Here is a 14,907-nt window from a genome sequence, read left to right on the forward strand (position 1 = left end):
GTAACTTTCAAGAAAGAAAATAAAAGTATTTTCCCATATAATAATTTTGTTGTTGGCAACATAAATCAGATTGGGCTCCGTAAGAATCTTCACACATGACTTCATTTGACAATCGTATTGTGTTTTACAATTTTAGATTAGATGAATCTCTTAAATCATATCCAAGTCCTTGTGCTGTTTAGCGAACAAGAAAAAGGAGAATGAGAAAAAAATGCTCTTGGGTCATTCCTATTGCAACAAATTCATATTCATAACAGCTATGTTGCTCTTGAAACTGGATCCATTCAATATATATTGAATGGTCATCTGAAATTCCAGAATGAAATTTGGTAGAGGTAGTCCTTGACCTGGCAAATTTAACATGCATGGAATTCCACTTCCACAATTCCCCAGTCAGAATTGGCATTGATGTCCACACATCTTAAAAGTTGCCAACTTTGAAAAACACTGATATAGATGAACACATAAGATCAAGTTACCTGCTGCTCCATACACAAATTAGAAAAGTGACATAGCTGTTAAACAGAATTTATGAAATTACACATTAGGGACATGAGAATATTAACAGAAAGCAAAAAAAAAAAAAAAAACCAAACCACCACCATTTGGCTTTGTTAAGATTGCCACCTGCTGAGGAAAATGAAGCACAGCATTACTCAAAGTTAACAATCATAAAGAAACTGACAAGGGATGGTTTTAATTCAGTTACATTCCTTAGGTTATTGCATCATCTGTAAAACTCTAGCCTTGGAAGTCCCATCCATTATCAATAAAATGAAGATGATAACGGAAATAGGATCTGCCTCAGTTCTATAGTTTCCACTGAGATCCGTAAATTAGACCTGAGGCAACCTTCTTAACACAGCATTGGGACTTAGCAAAAAGAGCCAAAGTCTTTCATAGAAAAACTGTAAACACCTAATTAGTGTTTGCTTAAGAATGAAAGCACCTCCAAATAGGAGCACAGAAATTACTCAAAATTCCAGAAGTAGGTAAAAAAATCAATCAGACCTAATGAAGTATTTGGAATGCCAATGCAGTACCATAATCATACATTTAGCCACAGCTCTTCAAGTCTGCTAGTGGAAAACCACAAATGCGTTGCTCTAAACATGTCTGGGTATCAAGTTAGGTAAAATGTCCACAGGAGAACAAATCACAACTCTATAAGTCAAGTCTGCAGAAATTAATTTATGGATTAAATTAACCCCTAATCCCAGAACACAAGTTCAGGATCCAAAAAGATTATTATAAGACTTGAACAATGGGCTATATCCAACAAAATGAAATTTAATGTGGAGAAAAGCAAGGTTTTACACTTAAGCAAGAAAAACTAAAGGTACAAATACAGGTTAGGTGAAACCAGGCTCAAAAACAGTAACTATGAGAGGGATCTTGGAGTCCTAGTGGACAATCAATCACTGAAGTATGAGCCAGTAGTGTGTGGCAGCAGTCAAAAAGGCTAATACAACCTTTGGTTGTATAAACAGAGGCATAGGACCAAAATCACATGAAGTATTGCTATCGCTTTATAAAGCCTTAGTAAGGCCAGACCTGGAATACAGCATCCAGTTTTGGTCACATTACAAAAAAAAAAAGTTGAGACTTTGGAAAAAGTGCAAAGAAAAGCAACTAAGTTGGTTAAAGGCCTGGAGACTAAAACATATGAAGAACTGTTGCAGGATTTGAGTCTGGCTAGTCTAGAGAAAAGAAAGACTCGGGGGGACATGATAGCAATATTCCAGTATTTGAGAAGCTGCCACAAAAAGGAGGTCAACTTATTTCCCAAAGCACCAGAAGGCAAGACAAGAAACAATGGATGGAAACTAATCAAGGAGAGAAGCAACCTGGAATTGAGGAGAAACTTCCTAAGAGTGAGGACTATTAATCTGTGGAACAGCTTGCTTTCTGAAGTTGTAGGTGCTTCATCACTGGAAGTTTTTAACAGGAGACTGGACAGTCACTTCTCTGAAATGGTGTAGGACAGGGGTCCCCAACCTATGGGCCGTGGCCCACGACCGGGCTGTGGGCTGTTGGTCAGGGGCCATAGAAATGGCTGGCAGGTGTGCACACGCGTGCATGCACACTCCCCCCACTTGCACTAGCACCTGCAGCCCCATTTGCGCGGGCGTGAACAGGGCCATTGCACCGGGCAGGTGTGCGTGGCTCATTTGCACATGCGTGAACAGGCCGCTAGGGCCGGGTGGGTTGCGTAGCCCATTTGTGCATGTGCAAACAAGGCCACTAGCTATCAAGGGAGTGCATGGCCATTTCAAGGAATATTCAAGAAACTATCACTACAATTGCAACTGTAACACAGGCCCTTAACCCATGTGGTTTTGGCTGCCTAAGACTGGTAGCTCTGTTTGGCTCAGGTTTTATCCTGTCATCAAAGAGGACAGCTTTAACATGCATTGTCGCTGACACTAAGTTTTAGCAATGTTACTGCTTACTGAATATTGTTAAAATGCTAAACACTGTGAAAGGAAAAAAAAACCCAGTTTGAACAGTTCTTGTTTGTTGTCAGATGTTCTACGGACTCCATTTGCAGGTATTCAGGAGAGAAAAGCAAAGCAATGTGTGAAAGCTTTTGTTGAAAACATTTTATTTATTTATTTATTTATTTGTTTGTTTGTTTATTTATTTATTTATAGTTTCAATATACCATCACATTCCTAAAAATACTTTGGCAATTTTCTTGCAATTGAATGTGCAACTTATTTAGTCAAGGAAACACTTATCTCTGCAGAATTATTTAAATACATATGTTTATTTTGTTGCCTATCACAGAAAGGCAGGATAACAAAACTTTTGACAACTCACATGAAGGATTAGATATAATTTCTCTTCAAATTCTTCTCAATTACGCTATTGTAATTTTTGTGCTATACTGCAATCAACATTAAATCCTATTTATACTTAAACTAAGCTCTGCTTAACCAAAATAGCTTTGTTTCCAAGTACCGGTAAACGTATTTTAGTTTATTCAATTTTTAAAACTAATTTCAGACAGCTTTACAAAATACAGTGCAAACAAGACAAGAAAAATCGCAATTACATCCACAGTAGTCCAATATTAAAATCAGTTCCAGAGCATGAATTGTTGTTTTGATAGAAGCTGGACTGTTTTGCTACAAATAGCAAAATTTCTAAATCTATTTAATGTATTATTTCCTGGCTTCGGTAAAAGTGCAAATCAAATGGGAATCACTACTACTATAACTTACATCAGTGAAGTCCTTTTGTAACTTCTTTTATAAAAACATATAATGTGTTTCTAATGTGTCCACCTATCAGAAGGTGGAAACAATTAGCTCTTAGTAAAGGAGCAATGCAGAATATGGGTATCTAAGCAACACGACGCTAAAAGAATCAGCGTTAATATAGAGATTATAACCATAGAATAGTTGTAATATTTTAATGCAAAATTATGTTGGAATAAAACAGATGTAAGCCTAACTGTATCCCTATGTTTAACATTCAATTCTTTAAATCTAGAAATTACATTTTTTACATTTACATTTTCTTGTCTAACAGAAATTAATAAGTAACCTAGTGACATTCAAGGAGTCCTGGATGGGAAACTCTAGACAAAGAAACACACACAAGAATGCCAATTTGTAATGATAAATGAAGAATACTTTTGATCTAGATATATGAGAGGTCCCTAGGCAAGAACTAATTAAATCTATTTTTAAACACTTAAAATTTGTAACAAGTTGAAATAAGATATTAACCATGCATTGTGTGTCACACAGACTAAAAGTGTAAAAGCCACATGTGCTAAAAAAAATGGTTTTACTGCTAGTTCTTTTCTTAGCTTGAGTATAAGCATGTTGGAAAATTATATACAAAGTAAAGTGTGCTTTTCTTCAAACTGGAAGGTATAAAAACTGAGTAAAAGAATAGATGGGGAAAAGATGTAGCAGAATAAAATATATTAAGAAGTAAAATGTCAATTGTAATGAGCTAATGGGAAAAAACCCATTCATATAAGAAATTTAGAAAAAAAACATCCCCGTATTCCTATACTGCTTATGAACATGGACTTTGTGCATCCATGACAATCAAAAGCCCAGCTTTTCCATTTATTTAGCAGCTGATAATTTAAATACAGAAAGAGAAAGACGAGGAAAAAACAAATTTCAAGCAGCTTATAGTGTGTATGAAACCAATAAATATCTTTCATAGACAGTTATGGTAATTAAATAGACATTCTTGATTAGTCACATTTTTATTCTTATGGAAAAACACTAAATCTGGACAGGTAGCATTTATAAGCCTTCAAACATGATCATTTGCTGCAGGCTCTGTGACATAAAATACTGCAACATAAAATATGTATATATTAATGAGAGACTAAGATGGACAATAAAAATATTTAATGTTACTGCAAAATGTTTTTCAAAATCTGATCAAGGTAATATGCTAAATAACCATTACGGATACCCATCCCATAAATAATATGAAATTAGAATTCAAGAATTTTGCTACAATATATGGAAGAAAATAGAATCAAACCTGCTGACCTCCAATGTTAATGAGGGGCATAAGAATCTTCAGTACGTTAGTTGCCTATTTTTATAGTGAATTCCCAGTAAGGTTGCTGAATTAAGTAGATATAATAGAACAAAACCTGAAATTTCTTTTGCTTGGTTTTGGCTTTACTATAACCCTTATCACTCAGAAATACTTTCTTCCTATATTTTAAAAACACTCATAGGTTATCCAAGAAAGCTCAAAGTCCTTTCCTAACTTTATTTTGAGAGGCTCAGGATATTGCACTGAATGCAAGTTAACATTCATGAGATGACTTGAAGCATTATTTTGGCTACAATACGGTAATTCAGTCTTTGGTATGTAAAACTAAGCTTCAAATCCAGATACAGCATTGTCTAAGGCTACCAGCAGCCAATTTTTTTTGTTAATCCTATTACATAATAAAGGTACTGCAGAAATAAAAAGCTTTTATGCAATGCTGAAATTATTACCAAATGTATCGTACACTTTCATGCATAAACAATGTTAGTATTTCCATAAAAAAATAAGTTGTTGGAATTACTCTTTATTGTACCAGCAATTTTTAATATTCCCCTATTGTCAAGCATTAATCTTTCCATAAACAAAATAACCTTTTGTCTAAAATGTTAAGCAGACACATGGAAGTGAACCATAGAAAAAAGAAGCATTCACAATGATGAGGCAGACATTCAATTATCACAAATGATAGAAAATATAAACTACGTTTTTTGTTACATCATTTACATGATTTTTGTAGGCTTTCAAACGTTGACTTGTGCAGACATGTTATACATCGACCTCAGAAGGCATCATGGTGTTGGAGCAGGAGTCACTTTCATACTGCTAAGTGCTGCATGGATTCTGAAATGTAACCTGGATTCCATGGAATAGTCCTTGTAATTGTTTCTACAAAAGAACATTCAGTTACTTGGTCATTTGCCACCCCGCACTACTCCAATAAAATCAAAGGGAGAAATTTGTGGATGAGATTTTTCCAGTGGAAATATTTTACAGATAGTCCTCAACTTATGACCACAACTGAGCCCAAAATTTATGTTGTTACGTGATAAATTTGTTAAGTGAGTTTTGCCCCATTTTGCAATTTGTCTTGCCACATTTCTCAGGTGAATCACTGCAGTTGTTAAATTAGTAAGCCAGTTCTTAAGTGAACCTGGCTTTCCCACTGACTTTGTCAGAAGGTCACAAAACATGACCCCAGGACACTGTAACTGTCATAAATATGAACCACTTGTCAAGCATCCGAATGTAAATCATGTGACCATGGGGATGCCACAGTGGTCATAAGTCACTTTTTCCAGTGTTGTTGTAAGCTTGAACGGTCACTAAACAAACTGTTATGTGTCAAGGACTACCTGTTATCTTTTAAATTTTAAGCATGCTGCTGGCTGGAGAATTTTGGAACTTGAAGTCCACCCATCTTGCCAAATTGCCAAGGTTGTGAAACACTGTTCTAGACCAGGGTTGTCAAACTCAATTTCATTGAGGGCCGCATCAGCATTGCAGTTGCCCTCAGGGGGCCAGGTGGGTATGGCCTGGGTGGGCGTGGCCTACTGGGTGGGCATGGCCAGCTCTACATCGTTCGCATCAAGGGTGCCTATGGGGGCCTGGGCAGGAGTGGGAGCCGTTCCCTCACTGTTTCTAGGATGGCTTCGCGGGCCACATAAAACCACTTTGCGGGCCGGATCTGGCCCCCGGGCCTTGTGTTTGACATGTTTGTTCTAGACTATACCTTGTCCTAATCCACTCTCATTATCCAATATTTGCTATTAGTTCCTGCTCAAGTACAGATAAATCCCACCTTAATTTTTACTCTCAAATACCCAAGTTTCAATTTCCTAGTAATCAGACGGTCATTTTTTGATTTACAAGATCTTCTAGAAGAAACCTTTCAAATTTATGTCAATTCTCCTATTTTCAGTTCAGAGAGTGTGTTCTTCAATTGTTTTCCCCAGCCCCATTGCTTTTGTACTTTTGGCATTTGTGCAACAAATTAAGTTTGATCTCTTGTGTCAAGAACTGAGTAGAGAAATGTTTCCTGTTCATGTTTTTCAATCAGCAAGATATTTTGAATTAACTATGCTAATTAGGTAAGCTGAAATCAATTTTGTGTATTTATTGATTATAGTTGTATAAAATAATTACTACTTACTTTGCAGCTTCTATAAATCTTACAGCTTTTCCTCTTTCATCCTGTTGTTTATATAGAAGACCCAACTCGAACATTGAATATGGAGCTAAGTAGGCATCATACTTTAACTGCTTCTCACTAAAATGCAAAGGGACATTATATCATTATTAAGGGCAACTAAAAAGGTTGCTCAGTGGGTTAGGACGCTGAGCTTGTCAATCAGAAGGACGGCAGTTTGGCGGGTCGAATCCCGAGTGCTGCGTAGCAGAGTGAGCGCCTGTTACTCATCCCAGCTTCTGCCAACCTAGCAGTTCGAAAATACGTAAAAATGCAAGTAGAAAAATAGGGAAGGTAACAGCGTTCTGTGCGCCTTTGGCGTCTAGTCATGTTGGCCACATGACCACGGAGACGTCCTCAGACAAGCACTGGCTCTTTGGCTTTGAAACGGAGATGAGCACCGGCCCCTAGAGTCGGAAACGACTAGCACGCATGTGCGGGGGAACCTTTACCTTTACCTTTACTAAAAAGGTTTATTGAAACTCTTTTTCTTTGAATATATCTATAGAAAAAATTACCAGTTAAAATTAGCTACCTTATGCCTTCCTTAAGCCATACGTATGTACTATGGTAGGATAGTTTTACATTCCAATAGAAGGCAACCAGGTGAAAAGAAGGATCTCTGCATCTGCAGAAGTTTCATGATCCATTTGGCTGGTGTCTATCCAGGGAAAGCTTTCAATTGCTCAACTGGTCATATAAAATGTCCGCTATATTCTAATGATTTTTAATTGAAGTATTCAAATGAATTTTCTCTGTGTTGCTGAAGATGATTCTATCTTAAAATTCTGTTCCCAATTTTTACCTTTGAATAACTTGGCTGAAACAGAGCTCTGCTTGCAAGAGTCTTCCTAAGTGCTTCAAACACAATCCTTTTAGCAGTTGTAACAAACATACATCATCCATGTAATATTCATTGTGATCTGAAAACGAAACATGTGAGTTTCAAATTACAGCTATTATAAGGAAGGTTGTGAATACAATCGTCGAATACCATCATTAGTTAACTATTTTTTCATATCTAATTTTTTAAATCTAATATTTAATAACTTTTATATAAAGTAACAACATTAATAAAAATGTTGTTTGGTAATATTCTATTCTATTTGAGCATAAAGCATAATATCTATAAAGTATATCTTTTTACTGGAAATAACTGTTTCAAAATAAAGAAAGTCATCTACCATTCTCCCACTTCCTTTCATTAATTCATATTCAATTATTGGTCAAAATGATAGCTCTGGAAACAGGCACAGTATTAAATATGTGAGAAATCATGAAAATAGGTCTATTAATTGCTATTAATTGCTAAAAATGAATTTAATATTTGAAATACTATTTTGCATTTATTTATACAGCCTTGAGATATATGACACTTTAGCTGATACAGGATCTCCCTGAATAATATTTTTATTGCATTTGCTGCCTGTAATAAAAAGTTAAAGCAAAATGCATCAACTGTTTTGCTTTGAAATCCATATACCTGTTGTACTCACAATCTTTTTTATTATTATTTGCAACAATAATAAAGTTGCTGCATATTTGGAATTTTAAAATCCACACCACACAGGATCAACCAACATCTATTGTTACAACAAACCTTTCTCTTGTTTCATATTTACTGCAGACTAAATTAAGACTATATAACCTATGAAAGAGTGAAAAGTATAGTTAACAAGAGGCTTTTTCCCCTAGCAGAATATGGAAAACTCTGCTTATTAATATTTCTAAATAAAATTTTGATTAAATGTGTGTGTGTAAAAATAGGGCCCTTGTTAATGTTATCAAGCACAAGCAATGTGCAAAAGTAGGATTTATCAATGTGAGTTTCTATGGATTCATCAGAATTGAGAGTACATGAAAAGAACAGGGATCTGTTTAGTATGGCACCCAATATAGGTTCATTGAATTCAAAGGCCTTCAAATGTGTCTTTTTTCATAGGATATTTAAATATTCGAAGTCAGTTACATTTGTTTTGTAATTTATATCTTATAAACCAAAGTAAAACTCACGAGTTTCATTTTTTAAGAGAGTTTCTTCTTTTTCAATAGTTACTAACATATTTTCAGTGAAGTCAGCTCTCTTTCCAAGAATTGAAAACCCACTCCAGACATACATCATTTCCTGAGAAAAAGAAGCCATTGAATGAAAAAGTACTTATTTACAATAAGTTATCTATTTATTCTGAATAAAGCTAGATGTTGTTTTGTTGTTGTTGTTAGTTGCGAAGTCGTGTCCGACCCATCGCGACCCTATGGACAATGTTCCTCCAGGCCTTCCTGTCCTCTACCATCTTCTGGAGTCCATCTAAGCTCACGCCTACTGCTTCAATGACTCCATCCAGCCACCTCATTCTCTGTCGTCCCCTTCTTCTATTGCCCTCAATCTTTCCCAGCATTAGGCTCTTCTCCAGTGAGTCCTTCCTTCTCATTAGGTGGCCAAAGTATTTGAGTTTTAGCTTCAGGATCTGGCCTTCTAAAGAGCAGTCAGGGTTGATCTCCTCTAGGACTGACCGGTTTGATCGCCTTGCAGTCCAAGGAACTCGCAGGAGTCTTCTCCAGCACCATAGTTCAAAGGCTTCAATTCTTTGGCGCTCAGCCTTTCTTATGGTCCAGCTTTCACTGCCATACATTGCAACTGGGAAGACCATAGCCTTGACTATACGCACTTTTGTTGACAGGGTGATGTTGTTTAGCATTTAGCATTAACATTTCTTTCAGTGTAAATTAACTGTAGAACTTTAAGATGTAACAAATTTATTATTTGAATCTAGCTGAAAAGCAAATACTAATATAAAGGAAGCAGCTGTTAAGATGATACACTTCATGAAAAATTGCAAATTAAAAATTAATACTTTTTCAGTAAAAGTGCCAGATTTTAATTTTTGTATTTGCCCTCTTGAACCTCTTCCTGTTTGGTAATTGAAATAAAAAATGTAAGTATACAAATACTCATATAATTTCCTTGCAGCGTGAATCTATATTTATGAAATATAAAATGATAAAATATTTTATAAATATGATCTCATTGATTATAATTGCAGCAGCCTGTAAATTGTAGATGCTTCCTTTAATATTTATTATATAACTTGGCTCATAACAAAGACTGAAATTGGATAGATCCTGTATCTATGTATCTCCAAAGTTTTATTGAATGATCTTGGCAGACATGTTACATTATTAATTAGAAAATATATTCTGCACAATTTGCTAATAATTTATGTTCAGCATCTAGCCTCTCAAGAGTTGGAAATATTATAACTCACATGGCAAACTATGGTACGTTGGTATATAAGTTCCAGTAAGATTACATATTTCTAGATTTATCTTAGCAATATTCAGGAAATGTCAATAGATAGGTTTCTTCTGTGCTTTTATCTAATAAATAAATTAGGGCTTCCAGGTTAAAGCCAAATGGGAATCTAATTTTCCTTGGTTATGTACAAGAATACATACACACAAACACATATTTACTCTGTCACTCAAAAGATGATTGAAGTAAATCTGCTGTAAATACCAGAGCAGGCACTATTAGTTTCACAGGAGGAGTGGTCCCATAACGTCGTGATTTTCTCACAGCAAACTTTTCAGTTGGGATAGATTTTCCTGCAATTCTTTGCTTTAGGCCTTCTACTTGCCTGTAAGAAGAAAAACAGTACTTTCTTTAGACATGAAAAGCTCATATTGTTGATTATTAAGCCTTTTTGCTTTACCAATTCTATTTCAGCAATCCCAAACCTATAACAAGTTCTACTGTATAATACTGTATAATAGATGGGTATTTTAATTTTAATGTATAATATGTGTGACCTGCTGTGTATTTTTAGAAATAAAAATGGAAGCGAATCATAGAAAAGTATAGCAAATTAAAATTATAAAAGTACAACAAACACAACAACACAGATCAAATGAAACTTTGGATGATCAAATGAGTCTTTAAATAGGGCAGAAAAATCTAAAGCAGAGTTTCTCAATCTTGGCTATTTTAAGACATGTGGACCTCAACTCCCAGAATTCCCCAGCCAGGATATTCTGAAAAAATTCTGAGAGTTGGGAAATTCTGGGAGTTGAAGTCCATACATCTTAAAGTTGCCAAGGTTGCTCTAAAGCATGGGTGTCAAACTTGATCGTGTCACGTGACTTATCGTGACGTATTACAACTATTTTGCCTTTGTAGAGCCAGGGTGGGTGTGGCCTGTGCTTGACATATCCGGCCTGCGAGCCGCCAGTTTGACACCCCTGCTCTAAAAGATCAGTGCTAACCCTAGCAGAATTCCATAATTATGGCATCATCAGCTAGGAGGACCTCACTATGGAATATTTAGCTATATATACAGGTATAGAAAATGAAAATGCTAAACACTAAATGGAACTTCATCTCAAAAATCTGCAAGAAAGCAATGAAAGAGACAGGAGACCAAGAACAAAAGAGAATATCACAGGAAAGGGAAAAGGATCAAAAAATGCATCTAATCTGATGTTTAGATGAAGCCTGTCCAGCAATGAGCTGAAATCTTTCATGTAAATCCCAGTAATAAAGCAGGTTTGTGAACAGTGTTTAGCTTATTGTCTTGTAGACCAAAAGCTTTCCAAGCATGCTTTACAAAATGCTTCCACGCTAGCAACTCTAAACATTTATTTCCAAAGTTACAACATAAAAAATGAAAAATCCTTTTTTAGACTCTTTCTGTATATTTGGAAAATACAATGATATTAAGATTATTGTTAAAGGATACCTACTAATAAACCATAAACTGTACGAGGAAAGAACAGAAGTCCCTAAGAGATGTCTTCTGCCTATCTATTTTCAAATGTGGCAAATCCCGTTGAATTACATGCAACTGTATCCCCAGTATAATTTGTAAGGGCCAAATTATGGAATCTGATCGATGATATATAAAAAAAATCATGCAAGGAAGTCCAAGTATTTGACTATAATGAAGCTAATTTGCCAGGTCTTAAAAATTAAGTTGGGCATAATTCTAGCAGAATGGAGCAAAAAATCTGATTTCAGTAACAGATATGTGCAGTCTTTAGGTGCACTATGGATTCCCCAAATGTGTGTTCATGCCAGATTAGAAGCAGATTTCTCCCTTTGGATGTGAAAACTGAACTAATTATGTCTAGATAATTAAGACAAGCTACTGGTTGGAAGAGGAGTGGTTAGAACACTTTTTAACTAAGTGTAATACAGACTTCGTATAGTCAAGGCTATGTCTTCCCAGTTGCAATGTATGGCTGTGAAAGTTGGACCATAAGTAAGGCTGAGCGCCAAAGAATTGAAGCCTTTGAACTATGGTGCTGGAGAAGACTCCTGCGAGTCGCTTGGACTGCAAGGCGATCAAACCAGTCAGTCCTACAGAAGATCAACCCTGACTGCTCGTTAGAAGGCCAGATCCTGAAGTTGAAACTCAAATACTCTGGCCACCTAATGAGAAGGAAGGACTCACTGGAGAAGAGCCTAATGCTGGGAAAGATTGAGGGCAAGAGAAGAAGGGGACGACAGAGAATGAGGTGGCTGGATGGAGTCACTGAAGCAATAGGCGTGAGCTTGAATGGATTCCAGGGGATGGTAGAGGACAGGGAGGCCTGGAGGAATGTTGTCCATGGGGTCGCGATGGGTCGGACATGACTTCACAACTAACAACGAACAACAACAATACAGACTTATGTCTAGAATTTATTTTATATGCCATCTCTCACTCTAGAATATAAATTCACATGGCAGAGGAAACTCTATAGCAAACCCATAGGGAAGGAATTCCGCCACCCCTCACAAACCAGAAGGTTATAAATGCAAACTTCTTTCTCAGATGAGCAGGTTTGAGGCAATGATAATTGGAAAAAAGATGAAAATTTCAAGATATATAGCTTTGAAGATTAAGCTTTAAATAAATTCCTTTCTTTTGAAAAGTATTACCGAAACAAAGCTACAATATCTTCTCCTGTTGTTTTCACATCAGCATCAGGAAGCATGCACAAAATGGCAGCTTTCTGGAACACATATATTGCCTAGACAAAATAGAATAAAAATTATTCAATCTCTTGATATACATGTATAGTTTCGTACAACGTGCCTGATTTATTACACAGTCATTTCCTTGTACACACTGAGTGATTACAGAGCTATTAAACCAAATTATTGTTTCATTAAAATTACCGTCAAGGTTTTGCCTTACACAAGGCCCGGGTATCTGTGATAAGCAAAAGGGGAGACAATAGATGACCCAGATTCATGACACCACTAGCGTCTCTAATTATGTACTTGTGTCAGACATCATGTACACAGTTGTGTCATTTTCCTGATGACATCATAAGTAATTCATTATAATTTTGACATAATTGTGACTTTTTAGAAATGCCCATGCTTAAGATGCTCTTTTTTGCAATCCGAATGAGGACATAGGAAAAAGCAAGGGGCCATATTTTTTGGGGGGGGAATCATAAACGTGGAATTTGTTGCATAGTGGTCTAGCAAAGCAATTTTCTTCTCAGTGGTTGTTACTGTAATTTCCACTTTGTCAATTTCCCAGTTGCTAAAAATCAGTTACAATTAACCATTTCATTTAAATCAACGTCAAGCTGAATGGCATTTGAGTATTTAACACAGGGAGGGCTTGTATTATGGCATACTGTGTAAGCATGGAGTGTTCTCACCACTTCACAACAGTACTGGGTTACCCATTTACCTTTGACCACCTGCTTTCTTTGCAAAGCAGATCTGCATACCGGTATGCTTGAAGCCAGTTCTGCTGGAAGGAATAACACCACATCAATTCCCAGTAGCAGAGATGCTGCATCTGTTTCCACTCTTGCTGAGCTGCAATGCTGTCCTGGAATGTGACCTCAGCCTGGAATTGAAAGGGAGAGAAAGATCAAACCACAGGAAGAAAACTTCTCAAATTATGGCCTTCTATTTTCTTTTGATATAAAAGATAGATTTAAAGAATATAATGAGCTTTATGGTTCATAATTTTATTTTATTACATTTATTTTTATTTATTTTATTACATTTATATACCGCCCTTTCCCGAAGGACTCAGAATATTTTCAGAATATTCAAGCACACAATTACAATTTAGCGTTATGTGTGGATAGATGGAATGGATATTAATTAACCGATGATTAAATAAGTCTGTATACAAGTTTTAAGACGGGCGCTTTTTTAAAAAAATCCCATTTATATCCCGCCCTTCTCCGAAGACTCAGGGCGGCTTACAATCTAAGAAGCACAAATCAATGTGCTTAGCAATAGCCTTCATTCTATGTATATGCCTGCTTATTAGGGCTTTCGGGGGCCCCCAAGCGGCATTTTTACAAAGTCAGCTTATTGCCCCCAACAATCTGGGTCCTCATTTTACCTACCTCGGAAGGATGGAAGGCTGAGTCAACCTTGAGCCTGGTGGGACTCGAACCTGCACTAATTGCAGGCAGCTGGTGTTACTTAAGGAGGCATTAGCCCACTGCTCCACCAAGGCTTTACAACAATGGTCAGATTTAGCAAGCAAGGAATTGGTATATTTGATTCTTACCTAGGTTAAACTTTTATGAGGGTTTGCCATCTCACATGAAAAACTGAAAATATGAGGACTTGCTTCTTATGAAAGTAAATCTTAACATTGCTATTACTATTAATATTCCCTAACTTGGTGGAGTAACAGCTGGGTGGTGTTTTTTTTTGGGGGGGGGCTCATTCCACTCTGAAATGTTATTACTGAAGTTGATCTTTATGAGCATTTGATCAAACAGTGCTCAACTTTTCTTTTTCTCTTCCCATTTTTTCTCTTGATTTTTTTTAAGCACGGGAGCACGTTTTTCTTATAAGTAACACAGAACCTCAGTTTTACCTTTTCAAAATTTCCTTGCAGTATGTTGATTCTGGCATCGTAAAACAGAAGGAGGGCACCCTTGAAAAAGATTGCAACTTTGTTAGTGAGGTAGAAATGTTAACCGTAGTTAAAAATACTTAACAATGTGAAATAATAAAACCTTTGGGAACTTCTGAAGATAAGGTTGAAGAAGTCTCTCTGCTTCAAGGAGGTTGGCTTCCCCTGTTCCTATGGAAATATCAACATCCTCTCTCAGCATTGATGGCTATATTATAGATTCATACAAGTTAATCAATATATGGTATTATTAGAAAACAATACTTAATATGTAGTATTATTAGAAAACAATAT

At 36.2% G+C, this 14,907-nt stretch overlaps 1 protein-coding gene across 1 annotated transcript in view; it reads right to left on the reverse strand.

Annotated features, from left to right (window-relative positions):
• Window positions 1-2,399: 2,399 nt before the first annotated feature.
• TTC39B (tetratricopeptide repeat domain 39B) overlaps window positions 2,400-14,907 on the reverse strand; it is a 66,154-nt gene continuing 53,646 nt past the window's right edge. Inside the window, exons 11-19 of the mRNA XM_081321775.1 lie at window positions 14,717-14,784; window positions 14,575-14,634; window positions 13,417-13,578; window positions 12,648-12,739; window positions 10,245-10,365; window positions 8,741-8,852; window positions 7,533-7,650; window positions 6,692-6,808; window positions 2,400-5,427 (exon numbers count right to left, since the gene is read on the reverse strand). Of these exons, the coding sequence (XP_081177901.1) occupies window positions 5,331-5,427; window positions 6,692-6,808; window positions 7,533-7,650; window positions 8,741-8,852; window positions 10,245-10,365; window positions 12,648-12,739; window positions 13,417-13,578; window positions 14,575-14,634; window positions 14,717-14,784 (947 nt within the window). The 3' untranslated portion in view covers window positions 2,400-5,330. The remainder of the gene's footprint in view (window positions 5,428-6,691; window positions 6,809-7,532; window positions 7,651-8,740; window positions 8,853-10,244; window positions 10,366-12,647; window positions 12,740-13,416; window positions 13,579-14,574; window positions 14,635-14,716; window positions 14,785-14,907) is intronic.

This window comes from Vipera berus (assembly GCF_964194415.1).
Source record: "Vipera berus genome assembly, chromosome: 2".
NCBI lineage: Eukaryota > Metazoa > Chordata > Lepidosauria > Squamata > Viperidae > Vipera > Vipera berus.